This window comes from Excalfactoria chinensis, chromosome 1 (assembly GCF_039878825.1).
Source record: "Excalfactoria chinensis isolate bCotChi1 chromosome 1, bCotChi1.hap2, whole genome shotgun sequence".
Taxonomy (NCBI): Eukaryota; Metazoa; Chordata; class Aves; order Galliformes; family Phasianidae; genus Excalfactoria; species Excalfactoria chinensis.
In genome coordinates, this window is record NC_092825.1 from 41640892 (window position 1) to 41653144 (window position 12253).

Here is a 12253-nt window from a genome sequence, read left to right on the forward strand (position 1 = left end):
AGGATGTTTTCCTGATTCATGGTTCAAGCAGCAGGCAATAGATATTAATCTAAGGATACCATTCTTAATCCTTGCTTTAGAATTTAACAGAATTAGCACTAACATAAAGAGGCAGCAATAAAGAGCAGTTTGGGAAGAGCTCTTCTACTTTCCAGTAAACTTACACCTTCCTTCCCTGACTACATGGCTATTGCACAGCCCTAATTTCATTATGACCTGCTTCTACTATACAGACATGGCTAGCTCTGTTCCCTTTTCTTTCTCGTTTGTACTTCCCATGGGTAAAGAATTAGTATGAGCTCCTCAGTTTGAAGGCATGTAAATCCTAATTGAGCTTATGGAAATAAACTGCATCATAGTCCTGTTTGGCTAATTTAGTTTTGTCTTTGTTCATACACGTCTTATACAAAAATATTCAGTGAGGAGTTTTTTTTGAGAGAGTGGATGTTGTGCTAGTACACAGTTCTTCCATGTTAATCTAAAATAGGAATTCACTGAGAGCCAGGTTAGCTTCTGAGGCTCTCACTGGAGTGGTATAAGGGAAAACATTTATTGGAAAATGAACTTATGGAGTTTGTGATTAGCTGTGTTCAAAGTGAAAATTCTCCAGCACAGAAACTGAGGTTATCCTGGGCTTCCACATGTTAGATGATGCAAACAGTGCAGAAGAAGCTGGATCTAGGATGACCTATTGCACATTTCTATTATGATGATGATATATTGCAGGACCAAGCTGCAAAGTCATTTATATTTGAGTATCTTAAATACTGGAGCATTCAACCTGCCCGTTTATCTTGCCACTAACTACATAAAGCTGACAAGAAATGAGATGGTCAGAAGTGGTTTCTGGTTTTCATGGCATTGCATATTTATTGCATTCTTTTTCATAGTGAAATAAGAACTGCAAGCATCTTCTCCTCATCAGTTTTTTGTTGTTGTTGTTTGTTTGTTGGTTGGCTTTTGTTTTTTGTAGCAATTCAAAGTACTCTAATCAGTAACAAAAGGCTGGTAGAGGATGCACTCCTTGTTGTCCTCACTTAAAAGCATGCAAAGAGACTGCACAAGGAATATTTACATATTGTTTTTCACCATTTTCTTCCTTTATAGAATGCCTAAGTCAGTAGTTTTGACTGTATAGCAAATGTAATCCTGTTGACAACAGGACACAGACATGTTGAACACTATAAATCCCATGATTTGTACAAAAGCACCAAAAGCACAAAACACACAAGTGTTCCCTCATAACCACCACTTGCAAGTACGGCCTTTGGTCTCAAAAGTCTCTGTGTTCACTGTTTCCATCTCTTTCCTTGCTGAGAAGCCAATAAGAAATTTCCACTCCACCTATCTGTTTTCTTTTCCTAGTGTAAAGGACAAAAATGCCTTGCAGGAATAAACTATAAAATGTAATACAACTGGACAGAACTTGAATTCTAACATCTGCTAATACTTTTCGTCAGGATGAACACTAAAAGCAGGAGAAATAAGTTGCAAAAGAATGTATGAGAAATTAAAAAGCATATATTGTAGACTTAAACTTTAAGAAAAGATTGAAACCTTAAGAAAAAACAACTTTAATTCCTGTAGCCGCATGACAGATCCAGGATATGGATAAAGAAATACACAGACTACTGAGTCCAAAGTTAATAAGGGTTAGAAATGTCAAAACTTGGTTAGAAAGAGGTATTTTGAAGACTTGTTTAAAAACAGGAACTTTTCTAAATACCACAGCAATTGGGCTTTGTAAAAGTGGTTTTCCTGAGAATGGCATTTTCTTACTGTTATCGTTGGTGGCTTCAAGTCGGACACAAACTCCCAGATCACATTCCTATTTGCACAGTAAACACTGGGAAGGAACTCTTGGAGTCCTTAGGTCCTCCTAGGACATGGCAGAGAGTCTTTAGCAGGTGAACAGCACAGGCTTCATTATGTTGAAAATAAGAATAGTTCCTAAATAGTTATATGTGTTACCAAACACTACATCCAATAGAGATGTAAAGAATTTAATACACATATTATAGATTTCAATAGCATTAGTGGATATCATTAATGATTTTTTAGTACATCTCAAGTGCTTCAATCACCTGCTATTTTTTGCAGTGTCACAACAATTGATTCATGCTTTATTATCCATCTATTAGTTATTTATTTGAAGAGTGGGATATTTTAGAAACCAGCCCTTGTCATATCTTGATGCAGAAAACAGTCACTTCTCATACCACTTGTATTTGGCACTTAAGATTACCATTCCCTCTACTAGGCTATATTAAAGTATGTTCCCTAGTCTAAACCAAGCAAACAGATGTAGAATCGTCCAAAAAAAACCTCACCAAAACAAGTCAACCAAGCAAACCAACCCCAAGGCACAGATGAGTGGTAACTGTTACCTTGGAGCAGGCAATGAAAAAATAAAGCATATAATTAGAATGGACTAACTTTCACCCAGAATCATGTCTGTCAACAGGAACTGGAACATCAGCAATACAGGTTGTAAAACTAGTGGCAATGCAACAAGGCCTGCCTATTGCTCTTGCACAGGAGAAACCTAACCATAGTTTATAAATACAGAAAATCCTACATCTAGCCAAGTTTTTTTTTTGTTGTTTTTTTTTCTTTTTGTTTGTTTTTTTGTTTTTTTCTTGAAAACTTCTCAAGATGGTGTTCTAAATATTTTGTTCTTAATAATTTTTCAAGATTTACTGAGTATAGGGCTTTCTTTTTGCTTTCTTTGACTTCCAAGGAACATAATAATAATAATAGTAATAATAATGCTCTTAACCTGTGTGGCCTTCTTCAATCTTTAATTTCATCACACGTTTCTTCATTAATTTGAAAATCAGTTGTATACCCTCAAGTGACCACTGAGGCCTTCTAACAGGAGCCTAATTCTCCAGGAAGGATTTCTACTTTCAGTCAGTATTGTCCACCTTAGGCAGGAAGAACTGCCCCATGCCCTATCACTGTGGAAGGAGAACAGATGACACTTAGGTAATGAACATTACCTGAAATCACTTCTATATCTTATCTGTAATGCTTCAGATAGGTCCTACAGTCTTATCTCCAATATGTCTCAGTCTTACAATTCACCTAATTATCACATGATATTAAAATTATTTTAGCCCAATTATTGTTTAGAATATTATTATAATAATTCTTATAAGCCTAATTATTTCTGTGTGAAGCACCATAAGTTGTGTTTTGATAATGTCTAAAAAGGCATTTAGTCTGAGTTCCAAGGCCATTATACTATTAAACAGGGGCTACTATTTGTTTAAGCAGCAATATATTCCCCTAGATTTCACAGTACCATTTTTATTGATCATGGTTCTTGTTAGATATGGATTTAGGAAATTTCCTCAGAGTTTCAGCTTCTGTTAAACAGAAAAGGAATAAATCTCCAGCCCTTATCGTTGGAAGAAAGAAAATAATAAAATATGAAATAATGTAACCTAAAGTTTCATCAATTAAAATGTCAAATAACAAAAGATTTGGTTAAAAGTGTATTTTTTAATATCTTATTATTTACAGATTTATCATTTTTCTTACTGCACTTTTAGAAACTCGCTGGATTTTGAGCTAAACATTTAGCTTTAAGAATTATGTTTTTGAAAAGATGATATTCAAATAATACCAAGGAGTAACTCCATCTGTTTTCTGGAACTCATAAAATGATTGGGACTGATCACCAATAAGGTAAGTATTATTATGCTGAGTAATTCTATGATTCTATGATTTTCTGTAAGAGTATTTAGTGTTGACTATGGAAGTTCAAATCAAAGTATGTCCCAAAGGAGTTGATTTCCTTAAAAAAGAGAGATGAGGATCCCAAGAATGAAGTGAAAAACACATGAAGATCAGAAAACTGGTGTTCAGACACTTCTGGAATATTTTGCACAAGGAGATAAATTGCCTTCTGTCAACAAATAAATTAGCTGTTGACACGTTGACACATTATGAATCATCATTTAATACAATGTAGACACTTGGTAAATTCAGATAAACTGACTCATGTTACTGGATCCCTGGAATAATGCGTTACACATCTGTGAGCTTTTCTCCTGCTGATCTCAAAGTACTCTTAAGATACACAATCCAGCACCCATACTGAGCTTTAATACACCCTTCTTTACAGTTGGAGAAAACTCACCTTTCTGGGCTGTGACTAAGGATCCCATTTAAGATATAACACTGCTTCAACTTTAATTACTGACATTCATCTCTCCTGCACCTTTTGGAGACCACAAAGCCTGCATGGATTCTCACAGCAAGAAAGCTGGAGGAACCCTCAACCTGGTGAAGTCTCTGAGGAAGGCAATGTTACTGCATTCTGCAGAACACTTACACTGATCACTTCCTAAGGGGCTGTCAGACTCATCGGAAGGTCAAGTAAAGCTCTGTCCACTGTCACTGAACATGCTTAGGGAGCATTCTGTATCTTCATCTGATCTGGGCTGAATAAATACACATCCTCCTGCCTAATAGGGCTCTCTGAGAGCAACCTTTGCTTGAGACACTCTTTGGAAATCTGGGACTTCAACTGAACTGTTACGCCTTGCTAGGGCTTTCATCAGGCATATTTGCTCAACTGCAATATCTTCCCTACATTAATTATTTTGCAGCATAGCAAGTTTCCTCTGACTAGCTGTATTGGTCACTCTGCAGTGCATGTGAATAAGAAAGACAGTAACCTCTATGGAAAATCCAGCTATGGCACAATAATATCTTCACCAAAGCATGATTAAAAAGTGAACCTCCTTTTAGCAACAGGAGGGAAATTCAGAAAAGGCAGCACTTTAATAAAAGTATCACAAAGATCCTTGAGCCTGCTGCACAAAGGTAATTAATCTCATATAAGGTAGGCACACGGTTCTGTTCTCAATATGTCAGTAACTGCACCTCTGAGAGAATTCTTCTTCAGGGTGTGAGAAGACAGTGCTCTCCTTCCTGCTAGTTCAGCTTTTGGCTTGGAGGCAAAATAAATTAATTCAGAGGTATGTGCCTGGGAAGATTTGACTGAAGCTTGAAAATACAAGAATGAGAAAATTCAGCTGACACTAGTGAAACTGGACCACCAGGCCTCTTTTTTTTCAGAGTTCAGATTTTTTTATTTATTTTTTTAATTATTATTATTATTTTTAATATTCCCTTCCAATCCTCATGAGAAGTGGCAACTGGACAAGAAAACGTAACCATCAAAGGAACAAACCTGATCTCTGGATCCTGATTGTGATAGTTTGGCTGTTTTTTGTTCTTTGTTTTTTTCACATAAGTTTAAGTCACGTAGTGAGTTTCTTCCTTACGCTGCAGAAGTTTAAAAATAGTAAATGCCCCTTTGAGGACCAAATGAGGTTTACAGAGGAAGAGAAGGCCCACGTTAGGTCTCTCAGATGCCTTGCTCTGACCTGCCCTCTGCACCCAGCTGCAAGGGGCCCCTTTCTTCCAGGCCAGAGTCCGAGTGCAAGACAGGATCCAGGTTTCAGTTTTCCTTTGTGGACAGAGATTTAATCTAGAATGTTCTTAATATGTCCTTGGGAGGAGTCTTGTTATTGCCTGAAGCTTTTCTTCAATTAGTACTCGTGGGACGAGATGATTAAATGTGATAATTTTAGGTGGGAGAGATAACTAATTTGGTTGGGTAGGAAATGCCTTAAGCTGCAGGGAAAGGCAAGCCAGGAGTGATGGTTTTCAGGGAGGTGCAGTCCTCAATGCTGGTGTTATGGCTTCAGCCTGATCACTGCACCCCCACTGACAGCCAACAAGCACACTAGGTCATCCTGGCAGCACTTTAACTGTTCCCAAAGAAATGCTGAGCTCTTAGAGCCAGCTTCCAGCTTTCCTAGAGTAATTGGGTAAATCTGATCTAGATGGAGACTGAGTCACACAGAAATGGACTTGAGACTGAAAGAGTGTGGAGCAGAGGTATACTCAGTTGTCCTGTCCCTGCTCTCAGGGGCAGCCTGCATTCTGATAAGCATCTCATTTGGGCCAGGTCCAGAAGTGGCTGTTGTAACCACATGTGGTGGGGATGGATGAAACTTCAAGCTGAGGCTGGAACACTGAATGGTTATAAATTCCCTGAGCTCTGCCAGGGAAATATTACTTATTTTGCTGTGCTGTGTATTTGAACCCCTGGGAGATGTCTCTTCCTCTGTGCCCAGAGGCTGGATGTTATCAGCCCAGCTGCTTCAAAAGCGCTGTCTTCTCATTCCAGTATCTGCACTGTGTGGGCTTAAACCAAGTTGAATACGTATTTCTTATCATCTCTCTCAAAGTTATCTGGGGAACACAGAACTGAGGCTTTAATCACTTTATTCTCAAATCTCCTTGACAGTATGGAACTTTACTAACCCAGAAGCAGCAGTATGCAGAGCAATCTTCTGGAAATCGTGTCTGTGAGAGGGAACTGAATGAATGTGGGAGCAAGCATAAAAACAAAGGGCTCCTGTGTGAACAACTCTACTTTTTAACTGAATTCAATTCTGTAGAATTGAAATAGACTGGGGAAAAGTTCCTAAAATATCTTTAATTCGAACAGTGTTATCCAGTATAACAATAATTACAGTCCCCTGGGAAGCCATCGTCCCAACAGGAAACTGTCCTCAAGACCAAGAAAGCTGAGCAGAGCAAGCAGATCTTGAAGGAAGCTTTCCTTAGTGCATAAGAATCCTCCATCCCAGATATATATTTCCAGGAAGTCAGGAAAGAAAGGCAATAGACCAGCATGGCTGAACTGGGACCTGCTAGTCAAACCAGAAAGCAGGAAGAAAATGCACAAGCAGTGGAAGTAGGGATAGGTAACCTTGGAGGAGTATAGTGATGGCGATAGTCTGTGTAGGGATGGGGTCATGAAGACCAAGGCCCAATCAGAACTGGATTTGGCAAGGGGCAAAAAGAATGAGAAAAGCTTCTACAGCTGCAACCAGACATTGAAAACCTAAAACAGTGTACTCCCACAAGTGGGAAATACAGGCACACAGGTAACAGACAAGGACAAAGTTGAGGTAATCAACAACTTTTTACCTCAGTCTTCACTGGCAACAGCTCTTCAAACACCCCTCAAGTGGTTGGGCTGGAATCTTGGGACAAGGGGAGCAATGTCCTTCCCGCTGTAAGCAAAGGTCAGGTTTACAACCACCGAGGGAATCTGAACATCCATAAGTCTATGGGTCCTAGTGAAACTGGCTGATGTAAGCCACTCTCAGTGATATTTGAAAAGTCACAGCAGCCAGATGAAGTCCCTACTGACTGGAAGAAAGTCAGTGACACATCCATTTTTAAGAAGGGTGGAAAGCACGATCCAGGAAACTACTGATCTTTCAGCATCATCTCTGTGCTGACAAAGATCGTAGAGAAGATCCTCCTGGAAACTATGCTAATATATATGGAAGACAGGGAGGTGATCTGAGACAACTAACATGGCTTTATCAAAGCCTGACCAACCTATGAGGACAGGATTAGAGAGCTGGGGCTGTTCAGCCTGGAGAAGAGAAGGTTCTGGGGAGACCCAATAGCAGCCTTTCAGTATCTAAAGTGTGGCTGTAAGAAGGAAGAGGACAGATGCTTTAGCAGGGTGTCCTGTGATAGGACAAGGGTAAATGGTTTCAAATTAGAACAGGGGAGATCTTGGTTGAAAATAGGGGAAAAGCTTTTTACAGTAATGCTCAATGAAGCACTGCAACAGATGGCACAAAGAGGTGGTAGATGCCTCCTCCTTGGAGACATTCAAGACCAGGTTGGATTAGGCTCTGAACAACCTGATCTAGATGTAGGTATCCCTGTTCACTTCAGGGGAGTTGGACTGGATGACCTCTAAATGTCTCTTTTAACTCAAACAATTCTGTGATTCTATGTTTGTATGAAAATAAGAGTCTGAGATCTTTATGTATGTGGTGCAACCTCCTCTCCACTAGACACTCCATGTTTGCTAGTATCTATCATCTAAATAGTGAAAAAGTGTCTTTCTTTGGAGCCATTACTGTAAAAGCTTTGTGAATGCACGGGTAGGTTAGTCTGTGCTAGTTTGTGCAACTTGGCTTGCTTTGTTCACTGGGTCTTTGCCAAACATATCTATTGCGTAATTATGTGGCTTACTTTAAAAATTCACAGAAGTTTCAAGGGATATAACTAATGTTTTCCCCTCATTTTATAATTGTACAACACCCACCACAATGAGACCCAGGTCCTATTTGTTAGAGTTGTGTCATAACTTACAGTAATTATCAAAGATAATGCAATAACTTAGTAAAATAGAAACACCAGAAATACATTCAAACAGCAGAGAGAATTCATTAGAAATATATGTATATATAAAATCATAGGGAAAACTACTTGTCTGTCCATTGAATATACTGCCTAATTTCCTTGTGAGGAAAAACAAACATACAAACGAACAAAACCTTTAATTTTCTACACTACACGCTCACCAAATAACATTGGCACAAACCAGAAGCAGTTTTGCTGGAATCAACTTCATTACTGGAGATTTTTGCATTATAAAGTCAGAATACAGTGACAGATGGCATGGCTTCACATTCTGCTGGTCTTACTGTACAGACAAGCCCTTGTACATGTGGGAGTGAGGGGAGTTTGTGAGAAAGGTTCTCATGATTTCAGCTTGAACATTGTCTAAGAAAGATACTTAATAAGGCGCTCCAAAATGTGTTCATTGTTTTGGAGAGTTTCCAAGCTCTTTCCTTCAAAGAGCTGGTTCCAAGGTTGATTGTTCCATGATTCAGTGTTCGTTATTCCATGCTCATGTAATCCTATGGAAATAGGATGATTTCTATGTTGAGGTACTCGACAGTATGATTAAGAGTGTTAAAGTCTGGACTGTGCAATTTAAGAACTTTTAAAATGTTTCCATCCCCACATTTAACCTCACTGAATTTATTTAATATACTTTTGAAGACACAACCTTGAAAAGCGATTTTCCCTGCAACTGAGATCTGTGCTTTTCCAAGAGCAAATGAAATGTATGTTCATAAAATATACATAAAATATAAAGAATATTTTGTGTTCACAACTGTCCAGCCTCACAGGCACGACCCTATGAACACACTCCTGGGCTTACCTAGGTCAGAGCACTGCACAACACGAAGATGACACTGGCAGCGGAAGGGGCACACTGGCCCAAATCCAGATATGACAGGATCATCTGTTGGAGCCATATCAGCTGACCCTTCATCCTCCATCATAAAGTCAAAGAGGCCCTTCTGGTGGAATGGCGTGGCCAAGCATACTGGCAGCAGTAGGATGAAGAGGAGATCTAGCCTCATGGCTCAGTTCATCAACTCCAGGCAGAACCTAGGAACGACAGTAGAGGATTTAAAACAAAAGTAGCAATTTTCCATAGCTGCATAGTTCCTGCTGAAGGAGGTCCAACATATCCACAGTTGCATAACTATTCCTTTCGATAAATGAAAACTGAATGGTGAAAATAGGACAGTTATATGATAGCAGTCTGGTAACTACTTGTCAATAGCCCTTTTTTTTCCCCCCCACAAGATGGTTTAAAGGCAACTCTAGATACATCTGTTTGCATATTTAGAGTAATATTTATTAGGAACAGGCAGCACTGTCAATTTTGTTATGCAAAACAGTCAACACAATAAGCCACATTTTCCATGTGTATGTTTTCTGCCAACAGAATAGTCTGATTTCATTAACATTTGTTTCATGGCAGTGAGTTTGTTCCCTCGGGATGAACCTGAGGTTCCCAAACTCACTGTAATGCAGTATTTTGTATCTTGAGAAATCTATTTTTTTTTTAAGTGCCAGTTTGCTGTGTGTTTTGAATTATATCCTAGTAGAGCTGACTGAGAAAGAGTAAGATCTAGAAATGGGATGGAGAGAGACAGAGAAAGATCTTTAGTTTTTAAAATAAGCTATTCTTAATTCCCAGTTTAAACAACACAATAAGAAGGAACACAGTGTTGTATTACATTGGATATTCTTGGCTTTCTTTCCAAGTTTTTGGCTAGGGGATTTTACCTCATAACAATGCACTCTGAAAATCATCTGCTTTGTACTGCTTAGACATTTGAACTGGCGCTTTCAGTATTGTCAGCACATGTTCAAATGGTACTTCAGGGTCCCACCCTGCAGATTTTCATGCACAGGAGTACCTTCACACAAGTGTGAACTGCCATTGATAATAATAAGGAAAACTGCTAAGCATGTGTTCTCAGGACTTAGGCCTAAAATGCATTTCAAGACACTGTATATTGGGCTACCTCTGTTGTACACTAGGGAAAAATTCCAAAACAGTGGTTTTTTTCTAGACTTTGTATCAAGGCTGTACCCTACTTTCTAAAAATTACCTTCTATTACTATTTAATTTACATGAGGAAGCTTATGTTGTGCAACCTTTCATTGGTGTATAAACAATCCACAATTAAATAAAAAAGAAAACTGTCTTCAATTCATCAAGTGATAGACAGTTTTGTTCCTTATTTAGGAGCCTTTTCTTAAAATCAATAGCACAATTCTGATTACAGATATTGCTCTTTGTAGTGAAAGCAAAGATGTCCAATTGCTTCTTCAGGTCAATAACTGGATCACTGAAATTTACCTCTGATATGCCTTCTCTGGGTGTTAACTGGGTTCTATCCTATCTAGAAGTTAGCTAACAGTTAAGAGCGTCACATAGTACTTCCCAGCTCCATTTTGACTAATGGAGATTAAAAAAACTGAGAGGGAGGAGAGGAAAATGAACATCCCCCTCACTGTATTGAAATATGCTAGATAGGACAGTTGTTAATAGGTGACAGCTGCATACTGAGGCCTCTCTTTCCAGAACACGCAGGTACTCCAGCACAAATGGTCAGTAGAAAAAAATGCTAGATAAATAAAAATCACAGGCCTGGAATTAGATACAATCTGTACTGTTCCTGGGTTCAATTTCCTTTACAGATTTTTACATACAGATGCCAAAAATGCAGTCCTGCAGAAACTTCTGAAGCTCAGTCACGAGAGGATGGGAAGGTGACCTTATCAACCATGCAAGTGTTAACATCAGAGTTTACATTTCTGTCATCCACCTAGCAGAAAGACAAGCATCTAACTTCTTCAGATGTCCCAAAGACTTCCAAGTGAGTTCACATGGAGCAAAACATAGTTTTTGTTATCACTATAAGAAACATACTTGGTTTCTTAGATTGTGATATACTTTCTGTTCCAGGAGTAGACAGACATGTTACCCACTGCATGAACTGCGGGACTCTGCAGACACCAATGTCATCTGGAGGGTCACAGTCAGTGACAGACAGTTTTAGTCTGTCCTGTTCACACAGCCCCTCATCATGCAATCTCATGTCCTGTGGCTGGGACAGGCCATGCTCCTGAGTGTGACACCTTCCTGCATCCTCCTGTCCCAGCCCCCACCAACACAAGGTGTGTCCCATGCCCAGCATGCAGTCCTGTCATGCAATACTGATAGACAAGTAAGGGCATCACAGCAATGAGGTATTAATACGAGGTGGTAAGTTCTTGCCATGGTTTAACCTAATTCAAGTTCCTGTCATAATCATAGATTGTAAAATAACAGCGCAATTGATTAATTGCTTGAAACAGGAATGCAAACTTGCTAAATCATCACCATCCATTTTAGTAAGCTGCCTTGTGAAAATGAACAATAAAACACTACTCAAGTACATAGCATTTTTAAAGACGCCCACTTCAAAATGCCCAATAAACACCAGGAAAGTTGGTCACCTCCCCTGGCACTGGCAATCAGTATTTTTCTAAAAAGCTTCCTTAGATCCCTTTTTACACATTGCTAAATTAAAATAATAATAATAATAATAATAATAGTAATAAAAGCTGCTTCTAAATTCTCCAGTGTCACTAAAAAAGCACCACTCCTCCCTCCACATCCTCCCCTTGAAAGCCCCCTCCAGGAATGCACAGTGAGGATCTTATCCTGGAGTTATTTTACTAACACTCTTCTCCCAAGGGGCAAATAAATAAATAAATAAGTAACACTTTGGAAGCATCTTCACATTTATTAATACTGATAAATTTAATTTATCTAATTTAATGCCCATAATAGACCTTTTCTTTTGGTCCCTGTTTTGTCCAAACTAGAACAAATTCAGAAAAAAAAAAAAAAAAAAAAAAAAAAAAAGTTGTGTATAAAGGAGGACTGTATGACAACAAAGGATATCAAGGATCTAATTCAAACACAAACAGCAGAAGCAAACTGCAGATTAATAAGGAAATAAGAGTAGATGTGTACACGTCTTCATTCATGTTT

At 38.7% G+C, this 12253-nt stretch overlaps 1 protein-coding gene across 1 annotated transcript in view; it reads right to left on the minus strand.

Moving 5' to 3' along the window:
* The window catches only part of DCN (decorin), a 38036-nt gene that overhangs the window by 24430 nt on the left and 1353 nt on the right, over positions 1–12253 (minus strand). Inside the window, exon 2 of the mRNA XM_072326506.1 lies at positions 9071–9303. Within this exon, the coding sequence (XP_072182607.1) occupies positions 9071–9275 (205 nt within the window). The 5' untranslated portion in view covers positions 9276–9303. The remainder of the gene's footprint in view (positions 1–9070; positions 9304–12253) is intronic.